At 37.3% G+C, this 23,224-nt stretch overlaps 1 protein-coding gene across 1 annotated transcript in view; it reads left to right on the top strand.

Annotated features, from left to right (window-relative positions):
• Positions 1 to 13,011, top strand: part of Itgb8 (integrin subunit beta 8) — an 83,957-nt gene extending 70,946 nt beyond the window's left edge. Inside the window, exons 10-14 of the mRNA XM_021179505.3 lie at positions 76 to 478; positions 2,882 to 3,107; positions 4,257 to 4,363; positions 7,575 to 7,738; positions 7,827 to 13,011. Coding sequence (XP_021035164.1) covers positions 76 to 478; positions 2,882 to 3,107; positions 4,257 to 4,363; positions 7,575 to 7,738; positions 7,827 to 7,949 — 1,023 coding nt within the window. The 3' untranslated portion in view covers positions 7,950 to 13,011. The remainder of the gene's footprint in view (positions 1 to 75; positions 479 to 2,881; positions 3,108 to 4,256; positions 4,364 to 7,574; positions 7,739 to 7,826) is intronic.
• The last annotated feature ends 10,213 nt before the right edge of the window (positions 13,012 to 23,224 follow it).

The following is a 23,224-nucleotide window of genomic DNA, read 5'->3' as shown; positions in this document are numbered from 1 at the left end:
TAAATATGATTACTTGATATATTGTTTGCAGTATCCAAGGATATAAATATATTTCCATTTTCCTTTGAAATTTAGGTTCTTTTCAATGTAACTGTTGTGATGAAAACATGTGATATCATGGGAGGAAAAAACTATGCAATAATCAAACCTATTGGTTTCAATGAAACCACTAAAGTCCACATACACAGAAGCTGCAGTTGCCAGTGTGAGGACCACAGAGGACTCAAAGGACAGTGTGCGGAAGCTGCCCCAGACCCCAAGTGTCCACAATGTGAAGACAGCAAATGTCATTTTGATGAAGACCAGTTTCCTTCTGAAACTTGCAAGCCACAGGAGGATCAACCTGTCTGCAGTGGCCGAGGTGTTTGCATCTGTGGGAAATGTTTATGTCACAAAACCAAGCTGGGAAGAGTGTATGGCCAGTACTGTGAGAAGGATGACTTCTCCTGTCCCTATCTCCATGGGGATGTATGTGCTGGTGAGTTGATATAAACAGGCAGTTAGAATTCATAATGATATTGGCATATATATTAATGTATCTTTAAATCTGATGTGATGAGGTACTGCCACTTAACCCAAAATCAAAGTTCAAAGCCTCATAGTCTGTGAAATTAGGTCATGGCAAGATCATGTTTATATTTTTAGCTTGAGTACTGTGGCTGCTATTTTAAAAAATTCAAAACCTAAAATGAAATATGGATCACATGCATCCCTTGATCTTGGAAAAATTTACACAAGAAAAGGAAGTTACTGGTGATTGCCGACGTGGTTCTTTAGAAGAATGGCGGGTATTCTATAAGGGTCTGATTCATTCCAGCACAGGGTCCAGCGGAGGATTTTATTTCTGTCAGGATGAGGGGAAGTGAGCTATAAAAATATAATTCCACTCACTGGAAAAATTTAAAGAACTATTGTAGATAGAATTGTATGTTCAAAGTCATTCAAACCTCACCAATTTATTTTTGGAAAGCCACCAGTCACAGACTGGACAAAGGAATACATTCTTCAGAGAGAAGTGGATTGTTAAGTAATTCAGAAGTTTTGTCCTTCTGGCCACACACAGACCAGATTTTGCAATGAAATAGGATAAGATAAAAATATCAAGATTACTTTTGGCTAATTTAGTTCACTGCCATCTACTGGTTACAGTCCAGAAAAACCTATGCAGCCTTTGAAAATTAAAACAAAAATGTAACTTTAAAATAAATTAAACTACCTGTCATTTGAATTCCTTGATTGTTTCTCCATGAAAGGGTATAAAGATCTCTTTTTTTGTATGTGCATGTTAGTAACAAAATATGTGTTAAATTATTGGGAAATGGAAATATTTCATTGTTATAATTGTATGGAAACCAAAGCCCATAAAAGGTAACTATTCATGGATAAGTAGAAAGCTTGTTTTAAGTTACAGGAAAACATTATTACAAGTTGTCTTTTTATTCTCTTACACATGTAAAATGCTCTGTGTTCTAGACATTTATTCAGTTGTAAGTAGAATTATGGTTAGGAAGGAAGATTACTTCAGAATAAACCCACGTTGTCTAATATATTTTATAGGGGAAATAAATATTTTACAGGGAAGAAGAGAATGACATTTCTGGCATTAGTCAATAGAACTGCCTATCATATACATTGAGAATCTGAGGTTCTGCTGCATAATCTCAATGTATTGACCCTGTCTACATGATTTTGACCACACACCCCATGCACACAGAAGCAACTGAGAACGTGCTTTGAATTGCTTGTGTGAGTGCAAGCTGACATGCATTTTTCCCTACCACTTTCCCTTGGGAATGAAAACTCATGTTCACAGGTCAGCTGGCTGGGATTCAGCATGCTAGCTACATCAGGAAATGGGATGTGTTCGACATTTGTTTGCCTGGACCTCATTAGTTTTACACTTAGCAAACTGAGCTGAGCCAGCAGTAGGCTCTATGGGACAATTAACCTGTTAGGTATTCAGCAATAAGAGAAGGAAGAGGGAGAGAGGGAGAGAGAAGAGACAAGAGACAAGAGGGGGGAATAGAGGGAAGGGAGGAGGAAGAGAGGAATACTAGGAGATAAAGTGAAAAAGAGGAAAGAAAAGGAAGGGTGTTTGGTCTATAGTCTGATAAGCTTGAAAATGTATAAAACATACAGTGTACCTCCTCTTGAAGACTTCTACTTCACATTACCATATTAAATTTTGGGCACTTCTTATAGTCTAAAATCCATTTATTAGTGTGTAACCAAGATTTTCTGAAGTTAATTGTCTGCATAAATGCCCCTCACGCATGCACACATGTATTTGTCTTTTCCACTGTTTGGCCTACAATAGAACAGATTAAGCCTGCCCTGCTAATATAGTGTTCTGGATAGTGTTCTAAGGATGCTAACCTCTTGCATAGTGTTCTGAGAATAAGGGGAATTGTTTCTGCTTCTCACAAGACCTATCTTTAACCATGCCTGAACACAGAGAAGTGTTAGAATGTTTGCCCCATCACCCTGCAAACTTTTCACTGAGCAACAGTGAAGAGGGAAAACTGTGGCAGGCATTGACCAAATGTTCTTACTTTGCTGATTTGAAGTCAGCCCTTATGGCTTCACTATATTTATCTGTTTCTAATTTAAAACTTGAAAGCAAATTGGCATTTAAGCAGTTGGGCAGCCACCAAAGTAGGGGCTTTCTTTGTACATGTTAGCATTACATATTAGTAGGAGAAATCTACTTCCAATAGAACAGAATTTAAAACACTTCTTAATTCTGGCACTGCTTTGTCAAAACTAGTAGAAACTGATGCTGTTTCCACTCACCAGACTGTTGCATGTTTCATGAAAATGGGGGAGACCTTACCAACTCTGTAGGCCTGGTGACCTTGATCCCAGTGTGTCTCTGTTGCAGGGCATGGGGAGTGTGAAGGTGGCAGATGCCATTGCTTTAATGGCTGGGAAGGGGATTGGTGTCAGTGTCCGTCAGCCTCAGCACAGCACTGTGTCAACTCCAAGGGCCAAGTTTGCAGCGGGAGAGGCACCTGCGTGTGTGGCAGGTGTGAGTGTACTGATCCCAGAAGCATTGGCCGTCTCTGTGAGCACTGCCCAACCTGCCATCTCTCCTGCAGTGAAAACTGGTATGATTCTGTCTCCAAATGAACAAAGCAATACTGGCTGACAGCTGGTTTTGCTCTTCATTCTGCCTTCTTTAATCTTAGTTGCTGAATTCTTAGTTACTAGCATACAAAAATGATGATGATGATGATTATGATGATAAAAAAAGTTTAAAAAAAAATCCTGAGTAGGAAACTTTAAGAATTGGATACTGGAATTCCTAATTTTGGCTAGTAAGTTGCATTGGAATAATCAGAACAAATCTATATAAAGTCACTACCATGTTTGGTTGACTTTTTAAGAAAATGATTTCCAGAAAACAGATGTTGCCAGCTAACCTACTTATTACTATAAAATAATTTGTTAAAATTCTCTGTGCCTCTAGTTAATTGTGAAAGAATCAAGTGATATTTGTAAAGTTAACTAAAATAAAATTTTTGTACTTAGTACATGGCAGTCAGTGAATAAATGTGACTCATTATAACTAGATTAAATATCTTAATATTTAACATAAAGAATTATAGTGCTATGAAGCACTTAGGGGATGCATAAATGGAAAATCATGTGTTGCATAACAAAAAATATTGTTTTGTGTAAAAATATTTTTCACTAACAATCTGAGACTTGCTCATAGAGCACTTGTATAAATGTCAGTGTGCCTCCAGCTTGCTTGCTTAAATTTTTAAAACATACTTTCTCAGATCACTAATGCAAGTAAGAATTTTAGAAATATACATAGTTATTTACATCATTTAGAAATATAGCATTTTAATATAATGGTGGGGTTTAGTTATTTATTTGCTAGTGGGGATTGAATCCAGGCTTGTGGATTCAATTGAGTTGAACTGCGCAAGTACTCTACAAAGTAACATATCCTACTTATTATATTATTATTATTATTATTATCATTATTTACTATAATTTTATTTTACTTTACAGGCATTGTTTTACTCATGCTGACCTTGAATTTACTCTGTAACCCAGGCATTCCTAGGCCATATCATCCTCCTGCCTCAGACTTCATGTATCTGGGATTATTGGCTTTGGCCACCAGGCTTTGCTGATGGGTTCAAAATTTGTCCATTGGTTGTTTATTTTTCACAGGGTTAGGGTTAGGAATATTCAGTCTATTGCCCTTTTAAAGTAGTAATCCTTTCATGTTCCTTGAACAGGAATTGTCTGCAGTGCCTTCACCCTCACAATCTGTCTCAGGCTGTCCTTGATCAGTGTAAAGCCTCCTGTGCTGTCATGGAACAGCATCGCATGGACCAAACATCAGGTAAGTCTGAGGAGACTCCTGGGGCAAGGATCTACCATGTACCTTATTCCTGAAAGAAGGAACAGTGGCTTCATATTGATTCCATTGTAAATTATAGGATTCCTTTTTAAAACAACTCTATCACTGTGTCACAGATATAAACAAAGAAACAGAAACAAACAGATATAAACAAAGAAACAGAAACAAAAACACGCCCTGTTCTAATATGTATATACAGTATTAAACTGAATCAGTAATCCATTTTTTAATCTCCCAAAGATGAAATACTTAAGTGGCCATACCTCCCTGCTCATTCACACAGGCTCTATGTGCTGCCTGCCTCCACCAAGGAAATGAATTATCTAGAAGGACTTACATGAGCCAAAAATATAAGTTCCCTGTGTAGAATTTCACTAAGAGCTCAGGAGCTATGTTTTCCCTATATAACCTAAATTTGCCTCTTCTCCTCATCCTTCACATATCTACAAAAACTTTATTCTCCTGTTTCAGGTAAAACACTAAAATTTTAAGTGATCATCTGCTGTTGTAGTATACCTAAGGTCTAAGCTGTAAAACCACCTGTGAAATACAAGCTATACTTGCAGTCAGATCTTTGGAAACATTCCTTTTGATTCTACAATTTCAACAAATAGAAAATCCAGCCCCGGAGAAATAGCAGAGTAGAAATGTCCTACACATCTTATGAGTCTGGGGTGTAGCTCTGTTGGTAGAGCACTTGCCTGGCATAGGTAAAACCTGTGTGCAATTCCCAGCACCACATGAAACTAGGCATCAGGTGACATATGAGAACTTGGGAATTGGTACCCAGAGATCAGAAGTTCAAGGTCAACCTCAGATACATGGGGAGTTCAAGGCCATCCTGAGCTATGTAAAATCCTGCCTATTAAAAGGGAAAGAAAAGAAAAAGAAAAACCGAAAAGTGAAAAAAAAACAACAACAACTTTAAGGTGAATAATTCTGAATTTGACACAGTGGAAAGAATGTGTTACTTTTAAGCTAAAAACCTTGGTCTAAAATATAGTAAATTAAGAAATGTAAGCTCTTCTGCAAAATTTCTGTGAGCCCATACCTCAGGTACAAAATAGAGGATAAAAAGTGTATTGAATAATAGGTGTGTTTAGTACCTCAAGTCAAAGAGGATGTATAATGGGAAAGATGTGAGAGCTATACTCAAAAACTACTTTTAAACAAAAATTTACTGGAGCACTCCCAAAAGAACTCAAAACAACTTTGCACAGGTCTAAGCTGTAAAACCACCTGTGAAATAAAGCTATACTTGCAGTCAGATCTTTGGAAACGTTCCTTTTGATTCTACTATTTCAACAAATAGAAAACCCAGCCCCGGAGAAATAGCAGAATAGAAATGTCCTGCACATCTTAGTTTCCCATATTTCATTCCCTTAGCCCACAGTGAATTTGGCTCAGAAAAGAGTCCCATGTGCTGCCAGCTCAGGCTGCAGCAATCTCTCCAGAAAGCCAAGTGCCTTTCTAATAAAGAGGGCCCCAACATACCATTAATTAAGTTAAGTAAACACTACTCTGACTTAAGTGTTGTTGCAAACAGTGTTCCCTTAAAACTCCTTAGAAAAAGACCTAGCCTGACCTCAGCTAAGAAAAGCAGGACCAGAGGCAAATGTTGGATCATCATAACAACATTGGGGAAAAATGAATACAGACTTGAACCTTCAACGGGTCCTCTGGCTAACACATTCATTATATTTCTGAAATGTATCAGAAACTACAAGACTTCCCTCCCCTTGACAACTATTATGCAAGGAAAGGAAAAGAGCATTTGTTAGGCACCTTAATTATTTGTCCACTCAACTACTCTTAGAGGGTCTTCTTTCGGTCTCTCTGGCTAAGCTCCCATCAGGCAAAAAGCCAGGATAGGGATCAAGCCACATGCCCCTCTAAGGATTGGCTTAGCTGATGGAGTAGACTAAGTCAGCCAAGGGATATCACAATCTGTCAGAACATAAGCTATGAGGGTCACTAACCTGAAGGCAAGCAGCTGCAAAAGATCAAATAGCACCACCTTTGGACACACACTTCGTATTCTGTGCTCATGATATCTTTAACAAGGAAGCATTGTACCACACTGGCATCTGTTGTTCCCATTTCAATGAATAGGAATGGGTGTGGTTTTGATCTCCACAAAGTCTTTTGTCACCAATCACAAACAATGGTCTCTATTAAGTCCACCTAATTGTAGAAGATCCCTTGCCTCATTTAAGAGGCATGCTGGTTTAGCATTGAGCTTTGGAGCCAGAATCAGCTATGCCTGGATGCTACTATGCTCATGACCTTGGCACATCCTCTCTCTAGATGCTCTTTCCTAGGCAACTGCAGCATTCAGACCAGGTCCCTGAAGCGTGCAAAATGGGTGGAGAAACACATGCTTCAGTCCAGGAAGTGTTTTATGAATCTGGGGCAGCTTGTGAGCTCTGTGGAATACCCACTATTGTGCAACCATATTCCTCAGAGACTAGCATAGACCTCAGGCAAGCACAGAGCTTATACAAAGGCCTAGCATGTTCCCTCTCCTAACACAGCTTTTCTTTCTTCAGCAAGTGATTATTGTTCGAGGAAGAACACATAATGAATTTGTGGAGGCAAACAGACTAGATTAGTGAAGTTAATTAGTAAAAAGTGAGACGAGAGATTTGGGTATTGTCCAAGATGCAACACTCCTACTTCTCAGAGTCATGGTGTCTAATAATAATGAAATCTTACACCAGGGTTTAGAGAAAATATTTATTTCCCTATTAGAGTAGTACTGAGTTTGCTTCTGCAGATGTTTACTCTATTTTCCATTACTGCTGAGCAATAAAGGAGGAGAAAGCATAAAAGGAAAAACACATGCTAAATGCTTGGGGCTGCTCAATATCCTTTTTAAATCATGTTTTCCATATAGTGCTGAATTGTACACACCACTATAGCTCTCTCAGTCACTGTTTTAAAAAAAAATTACATATGGGTAAGAGATTTTGACATAGCAAGCTACAAACAAATGAAATATTTTAATTGTGTATATTCTCCAAAGAAGGGTTCACTGTTTTGAGTAATCAGTAATATCAACCTCCTTTGTGAAAATAGAGAGTTGTAAATAAACCTGTTTTTATTATAAGAATGTAAACTATATTTATTTGACAGAAAACTTTGATTTACTTTAAAATTTTTTTAACCCATTAACTTGTTTCCTTTCTTGCAGAATGTTTATCTGGCCCAAGCTATCTGCGAATATTTTTCATCATATTCATAGTCACATTCTTGATCGGGTTGCTTAAAGTTCTTATCATTAGACAGGCGATACTACAATGGAATAGTAATAAAATAAAGTCCTCATCAGATTACAGAATGTCTGCTTCCAAAAAGGTTGGTGAACTCGGAGGACAGTTATATGTGACTGTCCACTTCTAACACTCAGCTCTGTTACTAATCCTAATATTTCTTCTCCATCAAGGATAAACTGATTCTGCAAAGTGTTTGCACGAGAGCTGTAACCTACCGACGAGAAAAGCCTGAGGAAATAAAAATGGATATCAGCAAACTAAATGCTCAGGAGGCCTTCAGGTGCAACTTCTAAATAAGATTAACAAACAAACAAAAACTGTTGGAAGCTGGATGCTTTTACACAATTTATTCTAGCAAGTATAATATAAAGTCACAGGAGAAGACAAATTATATTGAAGAGTGTGCCATGAAGACTGGCAAGTGTCTTCACAACCATATGACTCACTCAGCTGCTGAAGTTTTCAGTGAACTATGTGTCTTACTACTGTTGGAGACTAGTGTTGTAGCACTTTATTGTAATATATAACTTATTTAGATCAGCGTAGAATGTAGATCATCTGGAAAGCACTGATTACACTTTACAGGTACCTGTCAGCCCTGAGCTTCGCAGACAAACACAAGGCTATGGAGCAGGTTGCAGGGTGTCACCACCACAGAGTGGTGATCCTTGTGTACACCCTGCTGATGAAAAGCATCCAGGAGTAGTTGAAAGCAGTCAACCACACCCAACAATTGGCATTGTCGAGCTGTGTACAACCAGCTGAGTAAGGGTTAGGCTTTCATTTCAGTTGGGGTGGACAGATGAACTTTAATCTAAGCGGTATTGCTTTTGAAGCTGTGCGGTTTTGTGCATGCACGGGTCTGTTTTCTTCTTTGAAGCTGCGTGGCTTTGTGCATGTACAAGTCTGCTTTCTTCTCTTTTCCAAAATGGATTTTGACTCCATCTTCTCCTTTTTGCATTTAAATTCTGTTTTTCTTCCTTTGGAATAAGTTTATAATGTCACAAATGACTGGATTAAATAAGTGCTAAGTTACTACTGCCATAAAAACCTATATGACAATGTCACTTTACTAGAATACTGGTTTTAACGCTGAATGTTAATAAGGGTCACTGTAAGGTGTCATCTAAGTCCATAGCTTCTTTGTCTGAAGATAGTTTATATTTTCTTACCTGTCAAACTGGATGGATTGTTTCACTCTGTCATTGATCTGACCTATAGCCTGAAATCCACAAGGTGTCTACAAAACTGCTTCAAGCAGAGTACCCTCTTTTCTGAGTATGTTCTCTTGATTTTTACTCCAAGATGATGTCAACAGTTTTTCAAATGGAAAGTTATATTATTCTTGCCCTCCTGTGTCCCGTAAGGGCATTCCTTGAATCCCAACCCTACTCATGAGAATTCACAAAGGTATAAAATTGGACAAGAGAGAGCAATATCTTGGAAACAAGCTAATCCCCCTTTTTGTTAGCCAGGAAATGGAGGCTCAGAAAATTAAAACTATTTTACAAAAACACAGACATGGAGAAAATGACAGTATCAGAGAAGAGCTGCCTTCCAATTACAGGACAGCATTGGACAATAATACTCTACCTCTTGAATCTGTAAAATATCCATGGCAAAATTTAAAATACGATTTATTCAAGTCTTGAATATTTTTCTTGAGAATATTTCAAAGCAAAGTAGAAAAAGATACTGTGCATAAGCAGCTTCTAGTTTTTCCCATTAGCCACCTTCTAATAGGGCTTTGGTGCAGCCCTTCCCTCTACAGTGGCTACAAGAACAAGCCTCTTGGAGCTGGTCATGCTTTGATCCAGAGGCTCATGACTTGAATTCTAAATTCTAACTGTCCTTTGTGTAGCAAGTGTCTCACCTGTGAAAACAGAGGAATCTAAAGAGTGTCTCTCCTCAGTTTGCTGCTCTCCAGCACTTGAAAGTTATTAGATATTAGCATGTTGATGAACACTAGCCTCCATTAGGTATTATACTCTGGGGGCTGGAACGCCTGTAAATTATTCTCTAGTCAGCAATCATGATGTGTCCCTTAGCAGAGCTATGGCAATGCTCTTGACTTAAGTGTTTACTCAAGTTGAGATGGGCATTGTCAAAATACTGTGACTGCACCTAAAGAAACTGTGCTCACTAAAGCTGATGTTAAAATCCTACTTTGCTGCTCAGAATAGGATCCTTTATAAATATACATATTAATGAATGTTTGGCAGTCCCTCCTCCCAAAGGAAGATATCCATTAATTAAATGCTAACAACTCAAAAGTGAGCAGTGTTTATGAACAATGATTTCCACATGAAATGAGCAAAAGAGCATAATCAAAGAGAAGCCTTGAAAAAAAATGATTTGTACATTTTTAGGCCCTCACTAGTTTGCACTAATTTTAAGACTGACCAAGGCTGTTGCCATGGGAAAGATGAATTTCCTTGCCAAGAATTCAGTGCTGGATGATAATATGTACTTACATGTGGAATGTCTTGTAGCCTTTCTTTCTCTTCTTTTTGTTAACTTAAAAAGCTAATTTTTAAAAGATTGTAGGGCTTATATTTTACTTGAATAATTGTTCTGTTTAATAGTTTGTGAGAAAAGAATTAATATTTACTAGGTAGAATTAATTAACAGTAAGGGGAAACAGGGTATTCTTAGATTAAATAATTTATGTATTTTTAGACTATTTTCAAATGCTATGACCACATGAGTCGTTTGAGTTGTTGATAGTAAATGCAATTAATTGAATTTTAAATTGTTAGCAAAATGAATAACGAGTGATATTTTTTTGGCCTGTCAGCATTTTGTTCCCTGGTGTGTAATTATTCAAAAATGTCCCATATTTCCACTACATAAGCAACTATATACAAGTTATTTCTTCTGAGACATTTTTTACACTGCAGTAAACATGTATTTATAAACATTTGATACAATTATTTTTAGGTATTTTCTACTATTTATTAAGCCATATCCATTCATAAAGAGACATGTTCAATTTAACTTAGTTTTTAAAAATAACAAAAACAAATTAGGTATCTCTGGGGGCAAAGTTTTCAAAATTGACAAATTAAAATTGTGTATATATCAAATGCAAAACCACCAAAGAATAAAATTCAAATATCTTTTAATATTTACTAAACCTCCATTAAGGATATTCTTTTATATATCAACAGACATCTGTGATACACTGAAATCATTTATTCTTGCTAGATTATGATTGTTTTTCTCAGTAGAATTATATTTCTTCTGGCACTTGGTAGACAAGCTTATACTCAATGACTCTTCCTTCCTTCCTGTCTCCTGTTTGTCCCATTCACATTTCTCTAGAAATTGCCCATAAGCTTCAAGCCAATAAGTCTAATTTTGAAAAATAACAGCTTAACAATCTAACTAAGTTCTTCATTTCCAAAAAAATCTCTTATTAATGTTGACATTCATTTGGACAAATACAGCTCCTCTGAAAACAAGGAATTTTAAATGTTCACAACATTGTGATTTTTGTTTGTAAAGGTAGCAGCTCACTAGGAAGTTCAATGGTAACATTCTGTATTCTCCTTGTTTACTCTTGATACTTAGCTTACAGCTATCCTTATGTCCTTAGGACTGTAAAAATTTCATTTTATGTAATGCAAACGTTTTCAAAGGGATAGCACTAATATTCCTTCAAATCCTTTCCTTTTCATCTTCCATAATCCCTGCCTGGCAAATTAGTTGTGGATAATTGATTAGACATACCTACTATGTGTCTTGCTGATTCTAAAAGACATTTTGTTTCAATTTAGCATCCCCCAAATTGGGACATCTCTTGAAATTGTCATCTGCAGTGTAGTGTTTAAAATTGTGTTGAGATAAACACTACAGCAATTAAATATTCATGGATACAGTTCTTTCCATATAAATGTTAATGAATTCGTTTTTGATGACATGTGAAGCCAGTTTTTAATACAGCTGAACCGCATACTACTGGATGCAAACCTAACTGGCTATTAGCTCAGATCCTTTGAATCTGAGTTACAAAAGCTCTTTCAGGCTCCCATTTATACTGTCTACTAACAACAGTGATTTAGGCAAACTGAAGCTAATAAAAGTGTGGAGTTTCTTGAGCTTTCATTTAGGGATTTTTAGCATTCCCATTCCTATTGAAGGGATTGTTTGAAATGATCATCTCACTTTTAAATAAGTTAACTGGAAAAAAGATTACATGAAAACATCATAGTTAGATTTCACAGCACTTTGTAAGATTGATACCAGTTACCAGAGATGGAAATGATGCAACCAGCTGGTCTTGAAAAGATTTCCTCTGAGATCTCGCAACTTTCTCATTTCTCCTTATCCTTTACTTTCTTCTGATGTTTTCGTTGGCTCAAGTAACTTTTCCTCTACAGCCCATGTGATGACTGTTATAAAAAAAAAACTGCAGTTAAAATATAGTACTTTCTGTGAAACAATTGTTCAACTCTTTAGGCAGCTTTTGGTCGAATATGTGAGAGTAATAACACTACTCTGTCTACCTGAATACCTTCCTGTATAAAATGTATCTTTGTAAGCTAACTCTTTCAACCAGGTGTCTATTCTTCACAACCAATGTCAGTACAGCTGTGTAACTCATCAGTATAAGAGAAAGAAAAAAAAAACACTGCAATTATCAAGGATAGAAATGTGATTCCTGTAGAGAATTTTACTGACTTTATACATATAAATGTGAGTCTGAAAACCTGTCTGCACAATGACAAGTATGGTACACAGATTTTTATTGAAATGTTGAGCAAAACTATTTTCATTCTAAATTATAAGTACCAATTTGCACAATATAATATTGAAATTCATTTTGTATATATTTAACATATGTTTAATGCTATTTTACATCTACTACCTTCTTTATGAAGGTTTGTAAATCTTTGCAAAAGCAATTAGACATGTTTTAAAATCAATAACAGTCTTTGTTTGACTTAACAAATAATGCCTTTGTAAGAAACATTTAATATAGAATGTATTTTTAAATCAAGATATTTGAATATAAAATAGCTCAAAGAAAAACAAATTCTTCATGAACACATTTTATGTTGTTTCTGGCTTTGATTATATAAAAGGTGAAATTGACTTAAAGACAGAAGCTTGGTAAATATGACAATTTCACGTACTATACTATGAATCTCCTTGCATAACTGGTTGACTACTAACTTCTCTTTTATGTATTTATTAAAAGCTGACACTGTAGATTGTTGTGAGATGTTTATTTTTCTAACAGAGCTTATAACAGTTGTGACACAGCATTTAATTGATATACCAGTCTGTTTAAATGTAGGTGTTAATCTATATAAAAGTCTATGTTTTAAAATAAAACTTTAAAGATCTAATAAAAACATAAAGAATATATATAATTGTTCTTTATTTTCCATGTGCTTCATGATCCTCCAAGCCTTGGGAAACAGTACTGACAAGGGAGAGAATGTGGCAATAATCACAAGCTGTCACTAAAAGAGAACACTGAATAATTTTAAAAGCCACTGTTTTTAGGTTATGAGGATAACCTAGGAAGAGTTGTGACATCCTAAACTGCCCTTGCCTCTTTAGGGGGTACCTAATAATGGAAATGGAAAGAATACTCTAATTACAAAATATTAAAAAATTAGTCAGTTTTAAACCTAGCATCCTCTACCTTTAAGACATTTCTACTATCAGATACAGAACACATTTGACACAAATACCACACTACTAATACCCAATTACTGATTTTAGAATGGCATTATTAAGCAACTGAAATTTGTTAAAAAGTGTTCTAGCTTTCTTTCCTTTTAACACAAGGGAAAGAATAAAACAGAACAATGAAGCATGTATTAAATACTAAATAAAACAGAGACTTTATTCTTAAGAAGCTCCTAACAATTTGGAAAGAGTGTGTAAAGTTCAGGAAGAAACTAAGTAGAAGCCTGTCTCACAAGCCTTCATTTTTGAGAATCTTTGAGAGTCGGAGTTCTTCCCACCCTGTTTTAGTCATATAATCTTCAATATATTAAAGTTCAATATAGGGTACACTGAAATTTCCTTTACAGCCAAAACTAGATACAGCAGAAATGAAAGAGGAAATGATGTGTGCAAATATAGTTTCACTTTCTCTTTCCTCTTTTCATTGTCAAGGAAAACTAGAGAAAACCGCGTTGGCATAGAAACCATGTCCTGAGACTGGTAAATAGCTTCCTCTTTACCTAACGGTGCTCACCTCTCTGATCCCTGGCAGGTCAACTGTGCAGTTATACCATTTGGCATAACAGCAGATAACGTGTATTCTACTAATTGATTCATATATATAATTGTCTCCCTGAGAACCTTCACTGACATAAATATTATTTTCTCTAATTGTTCAAAGAAGAAAAATGGATCTTCCAAGAAGATTCAGGAATTTATAAAAATGTATCAAGCTAATAAATGTTCAAGCCAGAAAAGTTTACCATACTCAGGTCAACGTTTCATTCCACAAGGTACTGTCCCCATGTATTTTGAGGGTAATAAACAAGTTTAGCTATCAGAGGCTCCTTTGTCCCTGTACTCCTGTACAAGACATGCAGTAAATAAAGCAGAAGAGCTGATGTGTATGAACAAATGTTACATAGAAATAAAGGGCAACTGAAATGCTACGTATACTAAGATGCCAGAAGTAAGAGAGAACAGAAGACCCACATAGAATCATCTGGCCTCACAGAAAAAGTGAGTGGACATAGAGAAGGGGAGAATCAAGGGAGACCTAGAAAGTGGTAAAGCATGACCATCAGGCAGAGAGAGTGACACTAGGATAATGAAAATCAGTGACCTACCATTCCCAGGTTATGAAGAACTTGGTGTGAAGGATTGGCCAAATAATGCTGGCTAGTTAAGTAGTCATGCTGAAGATCTTATACCAAAAAGCACATGTACACATATTCATGAAGACCAGGGGGCAACATCAGATATCTCAGGTATCATTCCTCTGGTGCCATCAATCTTTCTTTTGAGAAAGGGTTTTCCACTAGCCTGGAGCTCACTGAATAGGCAAGCCCTCAGGCCTCAAGGATCTGCCTGTCTCCCTTTCCTGGCACTGTGATAAGTGCATGCAACCACACCAGCTTTTTCTTAAGGTGGTCTCTGGGAGTTGAACTCGGATCCTCTTGTTCGTAGGACAAGTACCTTGCTGACTGAGCTGGTCACTCCCAGATTAAAACTCTGCTTAATAGGTAAACTGTGCTCTGATCATGTTCATGGAGAAAAGAATAAACAAGGTACGATATCAAATATCAAGCCTCAGTATTCAGCAAAAGAAAATCAGTTGTCTTTTAGTGGGAAAGACTTGTCCATTTTTAACAAAAATAAAAGAAGCCAGAGTAGAAACATTTATGTTGGGAAGGTCTGGGTGAATTAAAATATGATATGGGGGTGGTCATGTAAAACTGTGACAAACTGGATCCATATAAAGAGCACGTTTTTTCCAAGAGAAAGAAAATATCCAAATAAAAGTACAAAGAGGACTATTGGTTACTAAAGAGAATGTCAAGAAAGCTTGGGAACCGAGTTGGTTTAGGCGATAAAGGAGTTTCTCCAAGAGAACTCTAATGTCAGCTCCAATAGTCGCTCCTGGCATCTGTCCAAACTGGATCAAACTCCCAGACTGGTCTCACAAACCACATTATTCTTGCCAATCCTTGACTTGTAGACTAAATTGTCACATTATCAAAATATTTGGCCAGACCAAACTAAAGCAGGAAATTTTTAAACCAAGTCAATGATCACACTTTCAACAATTCATAAAAAATAAATCTAATTAAAAGAGCAGCAATATGTGTTTCAAATATTGTGGTCATATTTACAAGCCATCATTCACTTTATGAGAAAAACAAATTTACCTGTGTATTGAACTGTGTCCCTTGCAGCACCTTGACGTTACTGCACCAGGGCCAGTCCTGTTCAGACCTCTTCTGGTCTTATTCAGACAAGCTCTCAAACCAGACTGGGAAGAGAAAAACCTTTATTGGGCAATTCATACTATGTACTACATAGTTATGGACCTAAAATCACTGTAATCACCACTAAAATAATAATAACCTACATAAGAAAATTTTTCCATACTAAATGCATTGTAATCTGTGAGCCCCTGATGTTCACAGAGGAACCCCTGGGACAACAGTAGCATCAAGGGAAAGTCACCTGTTGACAATGAAACTTCTGGTATCTATCTGTCTTGGCTAGTATTCTATTACTGTAAAGAGACACCCTGACCATGGTAATCTTTTGTTTTTGTTTCATTGTGTTATGAGACAGGGTTTCTTTGTGTAGCCCTGGCGGCCCTAGAACTCACTCTGTAGACTGGACTGGCCTCAAACTCAGAGATCCACCTGTCTCTGTCTCCCTGTACTGGGATTAAAGGCACATGCCACCATCACCTAGCAACCATGGCAACTCCTATAAAGGAAAACACTGGGGATAGATTACAGCTTCAGAGGTTTAGTCCATTATCCTCACGGCAGAAAGCACAGTGGCAAACAGGCAGATAGGGTGCTGGAGAGATGTCTAAGTGTTCTATATCTGGATTGCCAGACAGCAAGAAAAGGAGAGAGAGAAAGAGAGAGAGAGATGAGGAGAGAGAGACACAGATATTGGCCCACACCTATTAACATATTTCCTCCAACAAAGTCATACCTACTCCAACAAGGCCAGACTTCTTAATTCCTGTCAAGGAAAGCCAATACCTAATGTCCAACCAAATATATGAGCCTATAGGGGCCATTTTTTCTTAGACCACCACGCTAACCCACATTTTCTAAGTTAGAAAATCTAGAAATGGGGTCCAGCAATGTGCATTCAAGAGCTCTCTACACAGTTTCAGTGACCATCAACATGTGAGAAATACCCTCAAATGGCTGGGAATAGGCACCAGCAGACCCTAAGGTTTGGGCAGGTTTTTCCTGATTTTAGTGAGAACAGAGTTATGTTACAAACATCTGCTCATGTGTACTAGATGAACAGGAATGAGGGAATGCTCTAACTGGAAATATAAATGGAAAAAATAAATATGCCCAACTTAATTTTCTTTGTTACTCCAGCTCTGGGATAAAAATCTAGGCAACTACCCTGCTAGGTTTTTCTCTGCTAGGTGATTTGTGTATCCACTTCTCTAGTATCATTAAATGAAAATAGGTCCCAGCATAATTGAGAATATGCATGATTTTAGAAAAAAAACCAACAAACTACCTTCTCTTACAAGTGTTTACCAATTAGCTAGAGTGGAGAGAACCTTCCTGTCAAGATAAGAATCTAGGTGGACCTACTAGAAAAGGAGCTACAAAATAGCTTGATCCCAGAGAATATTTCAGGGGAATGAACAGCAGCCTGGGAGTGTTGTTTTATAGACTATAAATCAAAAGCTGCTGATTACTGTACATTAGATATTGTCTTAGTTATGGCTTCTATTGTGAAGAGACACCACGACCATGGCAGCACTTATAAAGCATGAGTCCTTGAAGCCTCAACCCTGCACATCCCATCCTGTGACATTCTTCCTCCAATAAGGCCATATCTACTCCAACAAGGACATTGGTTCTTTTTTTTAATATACTTTATTACATATTTTCCTCAATTACATTTCCAATGCTATCCCAAAAGTCCCCCATACCCTCCCCCCTCTCCCCCATTTCCCTACCCACCCATTCCCATTTTTTTTTTTTTTTTTTTTTTTTTTTTTTTTGGCCCTGGTGTTCCCCTGTACTGGGGCATATAAAGTTTGTGTATCCAATGGGCCTCTCTTTTCAGTGATGGCCGACTAGGCCATCTTTTGACACATATGCAGCTAGAGTCAAGAGCTCCGGGGTACTGGTTAGTTCATAATGTTGTACCACCTATAGGGTTGCAGGTCCCTTTAGCTCCTTGGGTACTTTCTCCAGCTCCTCCATTGGGAGCCCTGTGATCCATCCACTAGCTGACTGTGAGCATCCACTTCTGTGTTTGCTACTCACTGATAAGTGGATATTATCCCAAGGACATTGGTTCTAATCCTTTAAAAAATGCTATTCTCTGTGAGTCTATAGGGTTATTTCCATTCAAACTATTATAAATACTCTCTGTCCTTTTTAATGGTTCAACCAACCAGTATATTGGATTAACACATGTGGTAAACTAGAGTTTTCTCATGCTATTTCATTAACATATTATTCATTAGTTTGTTGTGATTACACTATAAGTTTCCAATGAACAAGAATTGCTCTAAGTTTCTCTTTTAAGAAAAAGATATCCCTTAATTATTCTTGATAATTATTAGTATTTAATGCCTTGGGAAAGGTTAGGAATAGCAGAAGGTTGTCATAAAAATTCACTCTATGTCTCTGAATGAATCAGGAGTAGGCATTGTCATCTACCTGTCAACGTGACCTGGGGCTTTGCTCATAGTTAGCAGGGACCAGAAGATTTTCACCTGTGTCACACGCAAATTGTCAGAACAATCGGCATTAATATTTTAGCTCCCTCCCTTAGGGCAGAGAGAGAAAGAGAGAGAGAAACAGAAACAGAAACACAGAGATGAGAGAGACGGGGGTGGGGGGAGAGAACAATAAACAAAAGAGGAAACAGATTTATTATTTATTTTTAGAAATATACTTCTGTGCTCTCTGTGGGTGAAGTAAGAAATATCCCCACCAACCACAAACTTGAAATGGATCAATGGATTTCTGGATCAATGAAAATGGATCAACGGATTCCTGATATTTAAGATATAGAGGAGTCTTATGCCTGATTCATGCCAGAAGTCTTGGCCATAGATTACTTCTAATAACATACAAGGCTATTATACCTGCATCCTGTTTCCTCACAGGAAAACAAAATGGGACAAAATTGATCATGTTCTTCCTAAGTCTGATTACATGTCTATGCTCATTGTACAGCCTGCTATATAATTTGAAGCGACAATCAGAATATTCTCAGGAATAGTTTGGACATAACTCACAACCCTCTATTACCTGACCAAAAATATCTGAAAAAAATTATTGACAAAAATTTAATAATTTTTCTATATCATTAGGATTTATGTTTTTGTACATTTGAATTTAATAAGATTACTTTGCATATAAAAATCTCTGCCTTGATTTACAAATTGATTCTTCAAATATTGGTTACTTCTCTCTTGACAATTTCCCATATTCTTTTTATTATACTACACATTTTAATGTTTTAAGACAAATCTGATGCTTTTAGTATTTTAAATAACCCTAATGCTAAGTATTTGTCCTTGGGTAGCTAGGAAAAGACTGTTAGCAAGCTTAAAGCTGTTATTGCTTTGTCCTCTAATGACATGAGTTCCATCTGGAAAGTTATGTAGAAAGTTACCAGAATAGTAACTGCACATGCCTCCCTTTTCTATTTCCTCCATTAATAAAAGATAAAGATGCCATTTAAGTTTCTTCCTACCTCCTTAGTCATTTAAGGCTGAACATATATTCTGCATTTTGGCAAAAGGAGTAATGATGATCTAATTAGTGGGAGCAGAATAGAGGTAACCCACATACTTCCAAAAAACTGCAGAAAATAAAATAGGTTCTTAAAAGTGGTGGTGACTAATGATGGCCTCATGTGTTCAATATTGGTGTGGGTGGCTCAAGAACAGAGGAGAGACAAGTGGAGAAAATATTACAAGCAAAGTCATCATCACTTATCACCACCACCAGACACATATATACATACATATATGCATACACTTACACACATACTCACACTTATGCAAACACATGTACACATACATACACACAAAGGCATTTTCATATCTATACACACAAATACATTCTTATGCTAGGTAAACTGTAACATCGGTCTTAACACAGCTTTCCAGAGTCTCTTCTGCATTTTATTAAGAATATATCATTAATTTACCACAATGGGCAAATGTGAAGTTTACTACTCCATGAGTTTTGAGAAACATTTGCACCCAAGACATCCTGAGTCAGATTCTGAGAGTTTCTGATAGTTTAGAAGTTCCTTAATCCCTTTCCCAGTCAAATAATCCTCTCTGTGATGGTTAATCATATGGCGACCTGTAAGGGCCACAGCATCCTTATCTCTGGCAAAAGATTACTGTGATATTTCAGAGAAAGTGCTTTCAGATGAGGCTTTTGTTTGAATTTGTGGACTTTCAGTAAAGCAGTTTGTTCTCCTTAATGTGAATTGGCCTAATCCAGTGAGTTGAAGGCCTGACCAGATCAAAAGTATGACCTCACAGAGACATTAAATATTCTTAATATACTACCTTCTGCAAGGCCAGCTAATCCTGTTCCTGACCAACTGCCGCTGGACTTGGGTATATCTTTGTTCCCATCAGAGTTTTGACTTGCCAGGCCTCAATGTTAGTGAAGTCAGTTATACTTTAAGCAACTAAGTTAAAAAAGCAAATGCCATAGGTTTTTGTTTCTCTGAAGGACCATAACTTTCTTATTAAAATTTCCCTTAAAAATAATATCTCACCTAGTATTAAACTGTAAGCTTCTCACAAAAAACCCTGAAATACCAAGTCTGTTGTGTTATCTAAATTGTATTTGCTTTCTTTAAACTCAGGTTCATGGGAGTAGTTTACAGGAAAAAGTCACTAACTTCAGGGGTATAATTAGACAGATCTTAGGTAAAGTATGTATATGGTAAAACCCTTACTATGAGCAGCATATATTTTCAAGAACCCCAAGAGTTTCTGAAGGCCTTTATAGTCAATCCTCTCTTCCTACTTGTTCTCAATCTTGGACAACCACAGTGATTCCTATATCCTCTTTTGCAGGCTGTATGTTGTAAGTATAGAACTGTGCCCTGTGTAGCCTGTTACACTGGCTTTTTTTCACTTCGCATAATGGTTTTGAAATTTAACTGTGACCACGTATATGTACACTTTTGTATTTATCATTTGCCAAAATCCCATCATAGTTTGATTTTTCCACTTTTGGTTAATATCTTGTTTTGATTTGCTACATTTTTTTTTAAAAAATGTTTTATTTAGAGGGACGGGGAGAGGGGTTTCAGGGGCATGCATGAAGGAAAGAGAATAACTTGGAAAGGCCGGTTCTCCTCTTTCACAATGTGGATCCTGGGAATTAAACTCAGGTCATAAGGCTTACTAGCTGAGTTATCTCACAGGCTGTACCTAATACCTTTGATGTATTTCTGTCTGTGTGAGTATGAGTAAACGTGCCATCCACATTCATATACAGCTCTTTGTACAGAGCTGTGTTTCTATGTGTTTCATTTAAATGCCTAGGAATAGGATCACAGGGCAAGTAGTAAGCATAAGCCTCATTGTTAGACATAACCTAGATCATTGCAAATGGCTGTTATTTTCAGCAACAAAATAAGAGTGTTCCAGGTGCTTGGCATCGTTAAGAAGGCTTTGTACTGTCAGGGTTTTAAAAGCCATCCTAAAGCTGTGGGGGTGGCTCAGTTAGTAAAACACTTGCCATGCACAAGTAAGGACCTGAGTTCTTTGGGTTTCTAGCACCCTTGTATAAAGTCAGGCATGTTACAGTGCATTTGTGATTCCAGTTATATGAAGGCAAAATCAGGAGGATTCCTGGGGCTTTCTGGACAGAAAGTCTAGCCAGATCAGTAAGCTTCAGGTGCTGTGAAAGACCCTACTCAGAAAGTAAGATGGATAACAACTGAGGAATACACCTGACATAAAACACTGACTTTTGTGTATACAGAAAAAAAAATTCTAAAGGGTACATTCAGCTAAGACATTGGGGTCCTTTTTATGTATTTTCCATTATCTCTGTGGCTAGCCTCCAAAATAAATCCCAAATGATCCTAAGATATTCATGTTCATACTCCTAAGTGTTTCCCTCCTAAATTGTAACTATTAGGACAACATAGAAAATTTCTGAAATTAAGTCAAAACCATTACTGTTGTCTCTTTAATGTCTCTTGACTTGCTCATTTTGATGAAAACCAGCTGCTATGTCAGGAAGACATTCTCAAAACCCCATAGGGAGAGCCACAAGATGAAGAATGCAGGCCTCCTGACATCAGCCAATACTGGCTTGTCTGGGCATGTGAGTGGACATGAAACAAATCCTCCATGCCAGCTTACAGTTCAGAGTCTTTAGCCTTAGCCAGCATCTTGACTCTGTCTTCAACCGGAAACCCAGACTACTCAACTTAGCTGCTTCTGAGTCCTGAGCTATAAATACTATTAGATAATAAATGCTTGCAGTTACAGTTATTCTGTGCCACTTTTATGGCTAGTTTACTGTACAACAATAGACAACACACAATTAAAATATTCTCTTCTGAAAACTGTACAAATAAATCATTGTCAATATGACTGGATTTACAATTACTACGGGAACAATCTTCTGAGTATGTCTATGATGGTATCTTCAGGGAGATTTAACTGAGAAGGGAAGACTTCCCTTGAGTATGCATAGCATCATCCCATGTGGTGGACCCCTAAACTAAATAAAGAGGAGAGGGCAGCTCTATACCAGCACATGCTTGTTTCCTGACCAGGGATAATGTGACCAGCTGCCTATGCACCTCCCACCAATGCTGTCCCCATCACAAAAGACTGTACCCTGGAATCATGAGCCAATATAAACTTCCTCCCTTAAGTTGGTTCGGTCAATTATTTTTGTTAGGTCAAGAACTATTAATACCAGCTTTAGAGGCCACTGAGTGTGGACCCTTGCCTCATCTTTGGCTTTAAATTCCACTTTCTGTTTCCCCTAGAAAGGGAAGCTTTATAGTTCACTCTCCTTAGGATTAAGATGCTTTATAAAAAAAAAGTGAAGGTACTGGAACACCATTAGGGAAAGGTCCTTCCCTCCAGAATCTGAGGTTTACCGCTAGCCCTGGTGGAGACAGAACATTCTGACTTGCTCTGTCTTAATTAAGGTTTCAATTTCTCTAAAGAGACACCATGACCAGAGCAACTCTATTTAAAAAAAAAAAACAAAAACAAAAAACAAAAAACAAACAAAAAAAACCATTTAATTGGGACAGGTTTACAGTTCAGAGGTTTAGTCTGTTATCATCATGGCAGGAAGCATGGTGACATTCACATAGACACTGTGCTAGAGAGTTAGCTAAATCTAGATATGCAGGCAGCAGGAAGAGAAAGTGACGCTGGACCTGCCTTGAACTTCTGAAACCCCAGGTCCCATCCCCAGTGGCACACTTCACCCAACAAGACCCCCTCTCCTGATAGCACCACCCCTTTTGAGCCTATGCAGGCCATTCTCCACACGCTTGAAAATTAGAATGTTAAATACTATTATCTCCTCCCTTAACAGTTAATGCAAATGGCCTATCAGTCACCTGTCCAGGAGACGATCCCATAGGAACCCTGATTCACCTTAAAATACTCTAAGAATGTAGGAATAATAATTATCTCCTTAATAAGACTTATACCTCCAAGGAGTCCCTCCCGAGGGATACAGTTTGTGAGTCTTCACTGCTAAGCGTGACCATTTCTCTTAAGTACCAACTCCAAAGTGTAACTTTCCTTTGCTTTCTCTAGCTCTTGATCTCCTGCTTTCATTTTTGTTGTTGTTGCTGCTGGTGCTGTTGCTGCTGCTGCTGCCGC

Source organism: Mus caroli, unplaced genomic scaffold (genome assembly GCF_978045245.1).
Source record: "Mus caroli unplaced genomic scaffold, Mus_caroli_1 scaffold_14, whole genome shotgun sequence".
NCBI classification, from domain to species: Eukaryota; Metazoa; Chordata; class Mammalia; order Rodentia; family Muridae; genus Mus; species Mus caroli.
Note: the sequence above shows the minus strand (reverse complement) of the source record. Positions and strands in the feature narration are given on the sequence as shown.